The 16,091-nt window shown below is 42.0% G+C and overlaps 1 protein-coding gene across 1 annotated transcript; it reads left to right on the top strand.

Moving 5' to 3' along the window:
* Nucleotides 1-83: 83 nt before the first annotated feature.
* Nucleotides 84-15,814, top strand: LOC139416643 (N-fatty-acyl-amino acid synthase/hydrolase PM20D1.2-like). Its single transcript, XM_071165570.1, has 13 exons — nucleotides 84-394; nucleotides 518-604; nucleotides 4,079-4,314; nucleotides 4,521-4,607; nucleotides 6,249-6,382; nucleotides 10,066-10,185; nucleotides 10,888-10,963; nucleotides 11,088-11,149; nucleotides 11,310-11,388; nucleotides 12,136-12,207; nucleotides 12,700-12,865; nucleotides 12,999-13,098; nucleotides 15,198-15,814. The coding sequence occupies exons 1-13, from the start codon at nucleotides 175-177 to the stop codon at nucleotides 15,325-15,327; spliced, it is 1,569 nt and encodes a 522-aa protein (XP_071021671.1). The 5' UTR covers nucleotides 84-174; the 3' UTR covers nucleotides 15,328-15,814.
* The last annotated feature ends 277 nt before the right edge of the window (nucleotides 15,815-16,091 follow it).

Genomic DNA, 16,091 nt, shown 5'->3' with positions numbered 1-16,091 from the left:
TGGCAATTTGATTCGAAGTGCATGAAGGTGAATAAGTGAAATGATTATCTGGTGACCTATTTCCAGCCCAAAAGGTGGCGCTCAAACGATCATTCATAGATCAAATTAGCAGAACACGTCACGAGCAGCTTGCACTCTTCACAACAACACGCTGTGCACTGTCGAATTAAAAAAATGACCGAACGCAGTGCAAAATTGAACATTCTCAAGTTTGTGAAAATTGTGTCGTTTAGCTTGTTATTAGTTATATTAGCCTTTTTCGTTGCAGCCACTGTAAGGACACTAACGTTTGACGTGAATGCAGGACTTCAACTTGCACACTGGGAGAAGACGAACAATATTGCGTCTGACATAAACCAGCACCAGAGAGAGGAGCTTCTATCGAATTTCAGAGGTGAGATCCGGACTAATTCGATCATCAAGCTGAGCAGGTTTGTCAACCTATGCTGTGTGAATGATTAATCGCTATAATGTGCACACCAAATTTGCTCAACGCCGCCTGCTTTTTTGTACGCAGACGCAATCCGGATTCCCACCGTGTCAACCACGGAGACGCAGCTCAACACCACCGCATTGCGCGAGTTCGACGGCCTCTTGAGGAAAGGTAAACTACCGGATACCTACTGTTATACTTGGTTTAGGAGCAGGTACATGCTGCATAGACGGTTATATTATAACCGGTTACTGTAGGAAACATGTTTTCACTGAGTACACTAGCCCACTGAACACAAGGCCCATTAGCCCACTGAGCACAAGACCGGCAAATGGCGATAAGGATTCGTTTCATTTTACCGTCCAAAAGGTATGCATGGCGCTGGTCGTTTTCAATGAAACGTCACAATAAGATCGAGCATTCGATTTGCCTGCTGGGTGCATGTAGTCCTTCAGCTCCGCAGAAAGCATTGACAACTGTGTGTCGTTTTCAAGGAAATATTAAATACATGTTAACTATTTGGAATGTCATCACCCCTTGAAGAACACAGTCAGAACTACAAATCTATGTTTATTCCATGCAAAACAATTGCGCACATTTAGCTCTATAATCAGTTTAATACAGCAAGTAACTGCATGTTTTTCATGACTAGTTTGTAATTTGAGGTGTAGCCTCACCACATCTCTGAGTAGAATCCCACAGTGGAGGTGTCATAACCTAGTAGTCAAACAGGGAAATGGTTCCAATCATTTTTACCCCATTTTCCCATAAGGGATTTTAGAAACACTTAAAATAAGGGCTGTGTATGCTTACCTTGGCTTGAGGTTTTGATAACCATGTACATCTCTCTCTCTTATATCAATATATTTGGCTCTATTTACTCTCAGGTTCAAAAATGCTAATTGTAATCAATTTAGACATGTCAAAACTACAAATCTCTGCACGTTCCTGCATGTCATCTCTAGCTGATACCTTTACTAATGGGTATTGTGTCAATTTAAAACTTGCACAAGACAGTTCACAGAATTGTCCATTTAAAGAAACGTAGCCTTTATTTATTACTACATTTAGCTAACATTATAAAACAATCAAATGTATTTATGAAGCCATTGTTACATCAGCAGATGTCACAAAGTGCTTATAGAGAAACCCAGCCTAAAATAGAAAGCAATGCAGATGTAGAAACATGGTGGCTTGGAGAAACTCCTTAGAAAGGCAGGAACTTAGGAAGAAACCTAGAGAGGAACCAGGCTCTGAGGGGTGGCCAGTCCTCTTCTGGCTGTGCTGGGTGGAGATTGAGAGTACATGGCCATTAAGGCCAGATTGTTCTTCAAGATGTTCAAACATTCATAGATGATCAGCAGGGTCAAATAATAATCACAGTTGTAGAGGGTGCAATAAGTCAACACCTCAGGAGTAAATGTCAGTTGGCTTTTCATAGCTGAGCATTAAGAGGTTGAGACAGCATGTGTGGTAGAGGGAGGGGGTCCAAAACAGCGGGTCTGGGACAAGGTAACCTGTCTGGTGAACCGGTCAGGGTTCCATAGCCGCAGGCAGAACAGTTGAAACTGGAGCAGCAGCATGACAGATATGTGTATGTGGACTAGGGCTGTTACAGTGACCATATTACCGTCACACTGGCGGTGACGAGTCATGAAGGCAGTCTAATTCCACGTGACCGCTTAGTCATGGTAATTAGGCTCCCGAGTGGCGCAGCGGTCTAAGGCACTGCATCTCAGTGCAAGAAGCGTCATTACAGACCCTAGTTTGATTCCAGGCTATATCACAACTGGTCGTGATTGGGAATCCCATAGGGCGGTGCACAATTGGCCCAGTGTCGTCCGGTTTGGCCGGGTTAGGCCGTCATTGTAAATAAGAATGTATTTCTTAACTGACTTGCCTAGTTAAATAAAGATTAAATTAAAAAGCTCTGATGCTGCTGATGGTCATTAGTAGCCTACCAGACTTGTTAACTGCCTGGTACTCAGCACTCTATTGTCCCTCTAATCACTCACATCAATGCAAATATATTCGAACATCTAATCAAACTTCATGAGAAGTGCGCAGCAATTCTATAGGCTATGCTGTTGCGTGAGAGAACAGAGTGATGGCCTCTATTAAAAGAAGCGGTTCCCATCCAGTGTTCTATAGGCTAGGCCTACTATATATATTTATTCATTTTCCTAATATTAAGCTTATTGCTTCTCCTTACAACAGGAGAATAGCCTACCTGGCTGGCATGATAATGAACCACGGGAAAAGAGTCCTCCATTTGCTATTTAAGTGCATAGATGACATGTATTTCTTCTGCTGCCCTTGTTTCGAGAGAGAATTGACCATTATCATGCACCTAAATCAAAACAAATTTCACATATATTATTTAGTATATGCAACAATAAGATTAAATCAAGAATAGTTTGATGGGTGACTATTAGCCTTTTACTTGTGAATGATATTATCACTTTTGAATTATGCCCAGCTTAAGGCAAGAAACAGCATTTGATTTATTTTGCGACTTTCAAATCATTGTTGCCTAGCCTTTATGTCCCGAGGCAGCAAAGCATCCCCAAACCATCACACCACCACCACCACGCTTGACTGTTGGTATGAGGTTCTTACTGTGGAATACAGTGTTTGGTTTACAACAGGCACAATTGGACGCATGACGTCTAAAAAGTTGACTCAGAAATACTCTGAACTAACTATTACTGCTTCTACGTGAGTGCTGTGTAGCTGGAGGCTTGCCAGCTCAGTGAAGTGCTAAAAATGCGCACAGGCCATATACTGTTAGGTGAAGTATTATGGTAGGGTGTTGGGGGTCGTGACAAAAAAATGGATGCTATGCCCAAATGTCAACTTTGTTACAACTTTAACTTTAATTTTACAGCCCCTTAGTGAAGCCCGATAAATCCATGTATGCAACTGCACAATAATATTTTAAGGGTTCCCTGCAGGAATGCCCCACCTTGAGCATCCCATTGGTTCCTTCATAACCCCCCAGGTTAGGATAATTCAGTTTACGGTTAGCTGAAATGTAAAAATAACAACTTTTGACCTCAATTTTGACAAGCTGTGTCCCATCTAGACATGACCCTGGCTAAACATCAGGAAGTAGCATTAGCCACTACCATGGGGGTGAAAAAAGTTGTTTCATCAAGAAAGTATGCATACTTTCCCAAAGAAATTCTGCCTTCTCACGATTAAATTGAGTTGAGGAAATTGATGTCTTTGCAGCCTGAATGGAGAATGTACACACACAAAAAAACGTCCACGCGGCATACTAGTGTATAGCCTGCTGCATGCATTCCCTTATGACCATAAGATGAAACGACTCAATATCGCCATCTGCCGGCCTTTGGGCTTTGAGCATATAAAGTTACCAATTAGCATTTCGACACTGCTTTCTGATACTCAAGCAGTAATGCGTCTGCGTTTACTTCAAATCCACTATTTTAAAAGCTTAATAGAAATGCCCTTCCAAAAAAAGATTTCAGTTTTGAAACTGCAGTAAAAGTGCAGTAACTGCAGTCGACTGTGGTATTTTGGATGCAGAATAATGCAACACTCTAAGTGCAGTTTTTTTCGTACGGGTGATATCCTGCATTTCCTAACACTTAACAGATTTTATTTTTTTTTGTCTGCCAGCTTTCCCGACAGTGTTTTCTTCCCACCTGGTCCAGCATGAGGTTGTGGCCAACTACAGCCACCTGTTCTGGGTGCCGGGCTCTGACCTGGCCCTCGTCCCCTACATGCTGCTGGCCCACATAGATGTGGTGCCTGCTGAGGAGAGAGACGGATGGGAGGCCCCACCATTCTCTGCAAAGGAGATAGATGGATTCATCTACGGGAGAGGGACCATCGATAACAAGCAGTCTGTCATGGTGAGATCGTGAGGGTTGACAGTGGGTAGATGTTTATGGAACCTGGGTGTTCCAAGAACAAGGACCAGATTGTAGAGATAAATCTATGATATGTATTATCTTTGAGCTAAGAGCATTGCGTAATCAACAATGTGGTTGCTGATTTTCTCACCCAATAATACGATTTCACATTGTGAGAATTTAACCAGACAAATCTTTCACTGTAGGGAATTCTCCAGGCGCTGGAGTACCTGTTGATAAGAGGTTATTCACCGCGAAGGGGATTCTTCATTGGTTTGGGTCATGATGAGGAGGTTTGTGAAGTTTGTTAAGTCGGAAGTTTACATACATTTAGGTTGGAGTCATTAAAACTTGTTTTTCAACCACTCCACAAATGTCTTGTTAACAAACTATACTTTTGGAAAGTCGGTTAGGACATCTACTTTGTGCATGACACATGTAATTTTTCCAACAATTGTTTGCCGACAGATTATTTCACTTATTTCACTGTATCACAATTCCAGTGGGTCAGAAGTTTACATACACTAAGTTGACTGTGCCTTTAAACAGCTTGGAAAATTCTAGAAAATGATAATAGGCTAATTGACATAATTTGAGTCAATTGGAGGTGTACCTGTGGATGAATTTCAAGGCCTACCTTCAAACTCAGTGCCTCTTTGCTTGACATCATAGGAAAATCAAAAGAAATCAGCCGACCTCAGAAAAAAAGTCAGGTTCATCCTTGGGAGTAATTTCCAAATGCCTGAAGGTACCACGTTCATCTGTACAAACAATAGTACGTAAGTATAAACACCATGGGACCACACAGCCGTCATACCACTCAGGAAGAAGACGCGTTCTGTCTACTTGAGATGAACGTACTTTGGTGCGAAAAGTGATAATCAATCCCAGAACAACAGCGAAGGACCTTGTGAAGATGCAGGAGGAAACGGTTACAAAAGTATCTGTATCCACAGTAAAACAATAACTATATCGACAACCTGAAAGGCCGTTCAGCAAGGAAGAAGCCACTGCTCCAAAACCGCCATAAAAAAGCCAGACTATGGTTTGCAACTGCACATGGGGAAAAAGATCAGAGAAATGTCAGATGAAACAAAAATAGAACTGTTTGGCCATAATGAACATCATTATGCTTGGATGAAAAGGGGGAGGCTTGCAAGCCGAAGAACACCATCCCAAACATGAAGCACGGGGTGGCAGCATCATGTTGTGGGGGTGCTTTGCTGCAGGAGGGACTGGTGCACTTCACAAAATAGATGGCATCATGAGGGAGGAAAATGATGTAGATATATTGAGGCAACATCTCAAGACATCAGTCAGGAAGGTAAAGCTTGGTCGCAAATGGGTCTTCCAAATGGACAATGACCCCAAGCGTACTTCCAAAGTTGTGTCAAAATGGCTTAAGGAGAACAAAGTCAAGGTATTGGAGTAGCCATCACAAAGCCCTGATGTCAATCCTATAGAAAATGTGTGGGCAGAACTGAAAAAGTGTGTGCGAGCAAGGAGGCCTACAAACCTGACTCAGTTATACCAGCTCTGTTAGGAGGAATAGGCCAAAATTCACCCAACTTATTGTGGGAAGCTTGTGGAAGGCTACCTGAAATGTTAGACCCAAGTTAAACCATTTAAATGAAGTGCTACCAAATACGGAGTGTATGTAAACTTCTGATCCATGGGGAATGTGATGAAAGAAATAACAGCTGAAATAAATCATTCTCTCTACTATTATTCTGACATTTCACATTCTTAAAATAAAGTGTTAATCCTAACTGACCTAAAACAGGGAATATTTACTTGGATTAAATGTCAGGAATTGTGAAAAACTGAGTTTAAATGAATTTGGCTAAGGTGTATGTGAACTTCCGACTTAAACTGTATTTCACTAACTGAAAAGGAACAGAAATCATTAACAGGATTTTGTCGGTCTACTGTAGGTGAGTGGCTTCCAGGGGGCAATGAACATAGTGAGGGTGCTGAAGAAGAAAGGGGTACAGCTGGCGTTTGTACTGGATGAGGGTCTGGCTGTACTGGATGGAGTCATCAGTGGTCTGCAGGGGCCTGCTGCTCTGTAAGCATTCATTCACTCTTCTCTCACATTTAGTGTCTTTCTAAGTGATTATAACCACAGGCCCAATGTAGCCATTTTTTTGTTATCTCGGTATGAACTCATTTCTGGGTAACAATTAAGTACCATTATAATAGTTTTCCATTAAAATTGTCAAATCCAAATAGATTTTTAGCAAAAAATAATTTCTTAAGCAAGAATTTAGTTAGTACTGTCTAGGAGTGGTCTGAGTGAGGGGTGTAATTGGAAGGGCCTAATGGGAGGGATATGTAACCTGAAAAAACTATCTGTTATTGGCAGAGAGGTTTGGAACTCTCTTTATTGGTCTATTAACCTATACTGCCTGGTTATGTCAACAGGCAAGCCAAAACTCCACCCATGCAAAAACGGCTGATTACAAGGTCCCGCGTAAAATATATTTTCAACCAGAAACTAACATTAGCTTGGTTTCTATCCAATTGGCGACAGATTTTCATGCAACTATTTAAAAATGTGAGTACGACAATATGCACATTTTCCCACCAGAGATGTTTCCATCAACCGGACTTATTGTGGATAAAAGGCTGTGTGAGAACATAACTTTTGCGGTTGAATTCCCTAATAAAAATTTTAAAAAACAAGTTAAATGGGTCTTTATCGCATTTTCAACTACTGATAGTTTTGTCACCAAAATTGTTTTGTTTATATAGCAAATGTGACCACTCTAGCCAACGGTTTGTAGATAGATTGCAGGTAGGCTACCTACATGATGAGATTATTATGGATGAGAGCAAGATTATGTTTAATTGTCAAATGGAAGCCAAGCATTGATCATCATGTCACTAGAATAAGATCCTCAATATTTATTGGAAAGCAGCATCAAGATCATCCCTGTGCACTTTCACCACCCTGTGAAGTTCATCATAACTTCTTTCATCTGTAGCCTAATAAACTGCATGCTTTCCCGAGTCGTAGTGGAAGGAACACACAACATATCGTCTTGTGACTCAAGTTTACTTCGATATGATGCTTATCAATATTTGCATCATTTCTCGTGTAATTAATTTTCCGCACACACAAAGATTCCACTATGTCGAATGAATAAATTGTCTGTCCACATTTATAAAATTGTACCAGCTGTTTCCATCAACCAGGTCATGATTTTCCAATGCGTCTCGTAGTTCATCTGCATGAAGTGGTTGGATGGAAACCTGGTTACTGATCAAAGTTTCACACTTTTACAGTGTTAGTTTCATAAGCTGTTGTACAATATGATATAAAACACAACTTAAATATGGTTTATGTTTGCTATCACAGTATATTAAAAGTATATATGCCTGCCAAGTGCAATCACTGGAGAATAAACTGGATGAGCTCCGTTTGACACTATCCTTCCGATGGGACATTAAAACGGTAATATCTTATGTTTCACCGAGTCATGGCTGAACGACGACACAGATAATATACAGTTGGCTGGATTTGCCGTGCATCGGCAGGGCAGAACGGCTATCTCTGGTAAGACGAGGGGTGGTGGTGTTTGTCTATTTGTCAAAAACAGCTCATGCGCGATGTCTAATATTAAAGAAGTCTCGAGGTATTGCTCGCCTGAGGTGGAGTACCTCATGATAAGCTGTAGACCACACTATCTACCAAGAGAGTTTTCATCTATATTTTTCATAGCCGTCTATTTACCACAAACCGATGCTTGCACTAAGACTACACTCAACGAGCTGTATAAGGCCATAAGCAAACAAAATGCTCATCCAGAAACGGCTCTCCTAGTGGCCATGGGACTTTAATGCAGGCAAACTTAAATCTGTTTCACCTCATTTCTACCAGCAGGGAAAAAAAATTCTAGGCCACTTTTACTCCACACACAGAGATGCATACAAAGCTCTCCCTCACCCGACCATAATTCTATCTTCCTGATTCCTGCTTACAAGCAAGAATTCAAGCAGGGCGTACCAATGACTCACTCAATTAGGAAGTGGTCAGATAATGTGAATGCTACGCTACAGGACTGTTTTGCTAGCATAGACTGGAATATGTTCTGAGATTCACCCAATGGCATTGAGGAGTATACCACTTCAGTCACAGGCTTAATTGCATTGACTACAACGTCCATACATACATATTCCAACCAGAAGCCATGGAATACAGGCAACATCTAGAGCTGCCGCTTTCAAGGAGCGGGACACTTTATTTTATTTTACCTTTATTTAACTAGGCAAGTCAGTTTACATACACTCAATTAGTATTTGGTAGCATTGCCTTTAAATTGTTTGACTTGGGTCAAACGTTTCAGGTAGCCTTCCACAAGCTTCCCACGATAAGTTGGGTGAATTTTGGGCCATTCCTCTCGACAGAGCTGGTGTAACTGAGTCAGGTTTTTAGGCCTCCTTGCTCGCACACGCTTTTTCAGTTCTGCTGACAAATTTTCAATGGGATTGAGGTCAGGGCTTTGTGATGGCCACTCCAATACCTTGACTTTGTTGTCCTTAAGCTATTTTGCCACAACTTTGGAAGTATGCCTGGGGTTATTGTCCATTTGGAAGACCCACTTGCGACCAAGCTTTAACTTCCTGACTTGATGTCTTGAGATGTTGCGTCAATATATCCACATAATTTTCCTTCTCTCATGATGCCATCTATTTTGTGAAGTGCACCAGTCCCTCCTGCAGCAAAGCACCCCCACAACATGATGCTGCCACCCCCATGCTTCACGGTTGGGATGGTGTTCTTCGGCTTGCAAGCCTCCCACTTTTTCCTCCAAACAGGACGATGGCCAAACAGTTCTATTATTGTTTCATCAGACCAGAGGACATTTCTCCAAAAAGTATGATATTTTTCCCCATGTGCAGTTGCAAACCGTAGTCTGGCTTTTTTATGGCGGTTTTGGAGTGGTAGCTTCTTCCTTGCTGAGCGGCCTTTCAGGTTATATCTATAGGACTCGTTTTACTGTGGATATATATATACTTTTGTACCTGTTTCCTCCAGCATCTTCACAAGGTCCTTTGCTGTTGTTCTGGGATTGATTTTCACTTTTCGCAGCAAAGTACGTTCATCTCAAGTAGACAGAACGCGTCTTTTTCCTGAGCGGTATGACTGCAGTATGACACCCATGGTGTTTATACTTGCGTACTATTGTTTGTACAGATGAACGTGGTACCTTCAGGCATTTAGACATTGCTCCCAAGGATGAAGCAGACTTGTGGAGGTCTACATTTTTTTTCTGAGGTCTTGGCTGATTTCTTTTGATTTTCACATGATGCCAAGCAGAGGCACTGAGTTTGAAGGTAGGCCTTGAAATACATCCACAGGTACACCTCCAATTGACTCAACTGATGTCAGTTAGCCTATCAGCAGCTTCTAAAGCCCTGGCATCATTTTCTGGAATTTTCCAAGCTGTTTAAAGGCACAGTCAACTTAGTGTATGTAAACTTCTGACCCACTGGAATTGTGATACAGTGAAATATTCTGTCTGTAAACAATTGTTGGAAAATTACTTGTGTCATGCACAAAGTAGATGTCCTAACCGACTTGCCAAAACTGTAGTTTTATGGAGTGGTTGAAAAACGAGTTTTAGTGACTCCAACCTAAGTGTATGTGAACTTCCGACTTCAACTGTAAGTAAGCATTTCACTGTAACAAATAATGTGACAAATAATATTAGATTTTTATTTGATTTGCCTGTGTGTGTATGTCAGGATTGGGATCAGTGAGAAGGGGCTGGCTACGGTGAAGCTGAGCGTTTCCAAGGCCCCGGGTCACTCCTCCATGCCTCCCAGTGAGAGCAGCATAGGCATCCTGGCAGGAGCAGTCAAAAGGTAAGAGGGAATTAATGAATCGTCACAGGTATGGCTGGGAATTGGCTAGATGGATCTACTGTGTGTAGCCATTGCTTAACAACTACAGGTACTGTGCAATCAAAGGGAATTCCATTTTCCTTGCATGGTCAGCCATGAACATACACTGAGTATACAAAACATTTAAGAACTGCTCTTTCCATGACATAGACTGACCAGGCAAATCCAGGTTAAAGCTTTTATCCCTTATTGATATCATGTTAAAGAAATATTTAAGTCCCTTTGAACGGGTTATGGTAGTAGGTGCCATGTGCATCGGTTTGTGTCAAGAACTGTTGGGTTTTTCACGCTCAACAATTTCCTGTATGTATCAAGAATGGTCCACCAGCCAACTTCACACAACTGTGGGAAGCATTGGAGTCAACATGGTCCAGCATCCCTGTGGAACGCTTTCAACACATTGTAGAGACAATGCCTCTATGAATTGAGGCTCTTCTGAGGGCAGGGGGTGGGGGGTGGGGGTGTGCGCGCAACTTAATATTAGGAAGGTGTTCCTAATGTTTGATGTACTCAGTATATAGAGCATGATACATTTTGCAAGGTCCAAGTTCCCTCTTAGGACCTTTTCAGTTAATAATATTAGGAAACTCAGTAAAGGGAGGAATCTTTGTGACCCTAAGCCCACATTCTCTACGTCTAAGCACACGTGATCTGTTTCGTCAGATTGGAGGATAACCCAATGCCTAGGTTGTTTGGTGAAGGCCCTGAACGTGGGACCTTTGAACACCTGGCTCACAAGGTAATGCTGTGTTTCTAGCCTCAGACATCCTATAAGTGCTATAGAGTGTTAAAGGGAAGGTTCCATCAAATTACATCTATTTGTCAGTAAAAAAAAATTTTTTTTATCACTTTCTTTCTCACAGTTTAGGCTCCCACTCAAATTTGTCATGTCGAATATGTGGCTGTTCTCCCCACTCCTTGGAAGGTAATTTTCCACTCTGAATTTCACTGGCTTGTTCCAGCTTTGATTATTTGAATTACATGCAGATTTATACTCCTATAAAATAAACATACCTCATGTTGTGGGAATTTATGGTGTTGATTTAATTATGAAACCTAATTAACAGCTTTTATTTGTGCTACAGAGTAATGGAAAGAAGACCTGATACAAATGCTTTTGTGAGAACCACAACTGCAATCACTATGTTCAACTCAGGAGTTAAGGTACAATATCTAGTCATTATAAATTATATATTGTGCATAAAGTTGTCTGTTAAATGCCCGCACTAGTAGAAATCACTTTTCCGAGCTGAAAGACAATGGCCAGAAACCACAAGTGTCTATCCAGATAATGAAAAGGCACCTGCAAAGGAACTTATAGTTCTTCACTTCCCCTGTGAGAACCCTGAACACTGGCTGACTTTGCTTTTCTGTACCACAGCCAAAGCCTGTCAGCAGCCTACCAGAGGTTGCATCGTTTCAATTCCAAATGTAGAAAAATGCATACCAGCTATCTTTCAATAGTTATCCGTATTACCGGAGCTTCATCTTATTATTTTCTATTTCTATGGTGGATTCGCGTCCAGTGGTTTCCATCTGCGGCAAAGTTTTCCGTAAATCAGTGCTTATGACAAATCCACTTCCAGAACCAGCCATAGAGCCAGCTAGCTAATCTTTTGAATACTGTGTAGTAAAAAAATAAGTGGCAACAACGGATAACATTAACTAGCTAGATAAGGTTAGCATGCTAACTGTACTGCTGTCGGTGCCCTGTTGGTTGATGTTTATCAAGTCCAAGTGGAAATTCCCACACCCAATTCGTGAATATGTATAAGTAGCCTTTGTCATACTTTAGTTGTGGAACCTAAATGTGTATTACATCTCTAGGACAGGAAATTACATTGAAATAGTGGCGGCAACTTCCTCTGGGGAGTCCTTTTAATTACATACATTTGTTTTCTTTCTTCACAGGTTAACATTCTTCCTTCCCAAGCTGAGGCCTATGTGAATCTGCGGATACATTCCGCACAGTCACTACAAGAGGTGGGGATTAGTATTTACTGCAAGCTCTGTCTAAAGCCAGGTTCCCCAACTGGTGACCCACGGACCAAATTGGCCAATGGGTGATTTTTATTTGGCACCCCAAGTTTTCTGAGTAATAAATATTTTAAATTATTGTTTTAGTCAAATATTATATATGTTTGCGGGCAATTTGCCGTCTACAAATTATTTGTAATTATGTTCCTGACCATCTGCTCAAGGAAAATTGTCCCGCGGCTGAATCTGTTTGGTGATCCCTGGTCTAATGAATGGCGCTGCGACATTGCAAATCTACTGCTATCTATATGGTTCAACCACATGCTATATTAAAAACTCATGTTACTTATCTATTATTTTAGCTAGAATCATATGGTCCTCTCACAAAAGTAAAACATTGAAAATGTATTTAATTTAGTCATGCTGGCAACTTTGAAGTACAGTTGAAGAAAACTGTTCACAGTTTTCACAATGATAGTGTATTTGTCCTCCCTTCAGGTTTTGGAGTTGATCCAGTCCACAGTGGGAGATGAGAGGGTTAAGATGGAGCTAGTGGATGGCTTTGACCCTTTGCCTGTCAGCTCCTACGATGAAACATCCTTTGGGTTCCAGATCATCAAGAAGACTGTGCTGGACCAGTTCCCACAAGTTACTGTTGCCCCTGGTAAGAAATTGGGGTACGTGGAGAGGGAATGGTATTAGTTTGGTTTGCCCACCATGATGTTGAAAATGTTTTCTGCTAATGAAATGTTTTAGCATTTTTATGTCGAGACCTACTATCATATTCCAATGTGCAGGTATCTGCATCGGAAACACAGACAGCCGTCACTACACTGACCTGGCCAAGGACATCTATCGCTTTGCTCCTACCTGGTTCAGACCAGGGGACGCCCAGAGGTAGGACACACACTGTAACAGAAGAACTGTGAGCCATAACACCCACAAGGAAATATTCTGTGTAGAAGAGCTCTCTCTCCAGCTCTAATCAAATCACATTTTATTGGTCACATACACATATTTAGCGGGTGTAGCGAAATGCTTGTGTTCAAATCAAAATTTATTTAGCTCCAATAGTGCAGTAGTATCTAACAACGATCCACAACAATACACATATATCTAAAAGAATGGAATTAAGAAATATATAAATATTAGATCGAGCAATGACTAAAATACAGTAGAATAGAATAGTGTACACATATGAAATGAGTAAAGCAGTATTTAAACATTATTAAAGTGACTAGTGTTCCATTTATTCAAGTGGCCAGTGATTCCAAGTCTATGTTTCTAGGGCAGCAGCCTTTAAGGTGCAGGGTTTGCGTAACCGGGTCGAAGCCGGCCAATGATGGCTATTTAAGTCTGTTTTAGTCTGTTTTTTTTTCTCAGTCCCAGCTTTGATGCACCTGTACTGACCTCGCCATCTGGATGAGAGCGGGATGAACAGGCCGTGGCTCGGGTGGTTGATGTCCTTGATGATCTTTTTGGCTTTCCTGTGACATCGGGTGCTGTAGGTGTCCTGGAGGGCAGGTAGTTTGCCCTCTGTGATGTGTTGGGCAGACCGCACCACCCTCTGGAGAGCCCTGCAGTTGTGGGTGGTGCAGTTGCCGCACCCGGCGGTGATATAGCCTGACGGGATGCTCTCAATTGTGCATCTGTAAAAGTTTTGGGGGCCAAGCCAAATTTCTTCAGCTTCCTGAGGTTGAAGAGGCGCTGTTGCGCCTTATTCACCACACTGTCTGTGTGGGTGGATCATTTCAGTTGGTCAGTGACGTGTACGCCGAGGAACTTCCCCACTGCGGTCCAATCTGTGGATAGGGGCGTGCTCCCTCTGCTGTTCCCTGAAGCCCGCAATCAGCTTCTTTTGTTTTGTTGACGTTGAGTGAGAGGTTATTTTCCTGGCACCACTCTCCCAGGGCCCTCACCTCCCTGTAGGCTGTCTCGGCATTGTTGGTAATCAGGCCTACTACTGTTGTTTCGTCTGCAAACTTGATGATTGAGATGGAGGCGTGAGTGGCTATGCAGTCATGGGTGAACAGAGACTACAGGAGGGGGCTGAGCAAGCACCCTTGTTGGGGCCCTTGTGTTGAGGATCAGCATAGTAGAGGTGTTGTTTCCTACCTTCACCACCTGGGGGGCAGCCCGTCAGGAAGTCCAGGACCCAGTTGCACCGGGCGTGGAGGGTAGTATGGTGTTGAATGCTGAGCTATAGTCAATGAACAGCATTCTTACATAGGTATTACTCTTGTCCAGATGAGATAGGGCAGTGCGATGACGATTTCATCGCCTGTGGATCTATTGGGGCGTTAAGCAAATTGAAGTGAGTCTAGGGTGTAAGGTAAGGTAGAGGTGATATGATCCTTAACTAACCTCTCAAAGCACTTCATGATGACAGAAGTGATTTCTATGGCACAATAGTCATTTAGTTCAATTACCTTTTTACTTTCTTGGGTACAGGAACAATGGTGGACATCTTGAAGCAAGTGGGGACAGCAGACGGATAGGGAGAGATTGAATATGTTTTTAAACACTCCAGCCAGCTGGTCTGTGCATCCTCTGAGGATGCTGCTAGGGATGCCGTCTTGCTCTGCATCCTTGCGAGGGTTAACACGCATAAATGTCTTATTCACGTCTCCGCGGAGAAGGAGAGCACACAGTCCTTGGTAGCGGGCTGCGTCGGTGGCACTGTGTTGTCCTCAAAGCGGGGGAAGAAGGTGTTTAGTTTGTCCAGAAGCAAGGTTTTGAATGTAGTCATAACGATCTAGTCATAAGATTGTTTGAACACAAGGCCCTGTTCTTTTGTTGATCATGAGACTAATACTCCAGTCTTATGATCTAGCCATGTGCCACGGTTGAACCATAAAATGTAAGTCAGCCCTATACACACAGTGTGCCGACAAGGGGGGTTAAACAATGCTCTGTACTGCATTCGACAAACGAGAACACCTCAACTTAATGTAGTTTGGCCACTATCTTTCTATCTTTTCCCTCTGCATTTTCAGGTTCCATGGTATTAACGAGAGGATTTCTAAGAAGAACTACGAGGAACTGGTGGTCTTTTACTTCAATCTAATCCAGAACTGTGACATCAAGGACCTCCCTTCTCCTCACAGTGCTGGTCATGAGCTCTAAAGTTATAGGGCATTATGGGTACTGTGGGCGGTGGTTGTGCTTTGGTGGTTCACTTATCCATTGCTGCAAGTGTATGCCACTCCGGCTGTGTGTACACAGGCAGCCCAATTCTAATATTTGTTTAACTAATTGGTCTTTTGACAATCAGATCTGAAAAGTTTTGATGTGATTAGTCAAAAGACCAATTAGAATCTCAGAATTGGGCTGCCTGTGTAAATGCAGCCTCTTACATTCATAATCCAGATTACACTTTTATGTTCTGTTTACCCTGTCAGGTTTGGTCCCTCCAATATTTTGGAAGAAGCACAGTTGTCTCGTGGTGGTAAGCAACAAACCATGTGCACACTAGGATCAATGCTATAGTTTGAATGAAGACAATCGGATTGTATTATCAATGAGTACAGCAATTCAATGTTACGAAGATATCAAGGGGGCAAAGTCCTAACGAGGAACAGAAATAATACAACAGAGAATTTGATCTGGGTTACATTTTTTTAAGAAAAGAACCCTCCCACCCGGTGACAGTATTGCATTAGAGATATGGAGTTTAGATGTTGGTATGGCCGTAGAAAAGCCGTTTTGATTGGTACAACATCAATTTGATATGTTACTTTTATTTTGTTACTGGTCATTGGCAACATGAAGCTTGAAGTAGGTGATTGATGAAGTGTATGCAGCATGCATGTGAGAGAGATGATCTGATATTTGCTGGCCAAATTTCCTCCCTGTGGAATGGCATCTGTAAATGAATATTAAATTAAAGA

Source organism: Oncorhynchus clarkii, chromosome 9 (genome assembly GCF_045791955.1).
Source record: "Oncorhynchus clarkii lewisi isolate Uvic-CL-2024 chromosome 9, UVic_Ocla_1.0, whole genome shotgun sequence".
Taxonomy (NCBI): domain Eukaryota; kingdom Metazoa; phylum Chordata; class Actinopteri; order Salmoniformes; family Salmonidae; genus Oncorhynchus; species Oncorhynchus clarkii.
The sequence above is the reverse complement of the archived record's forward strand: the minus strand, read 5'-3'. Positions and strand labels throughout refer to the sequence as shown.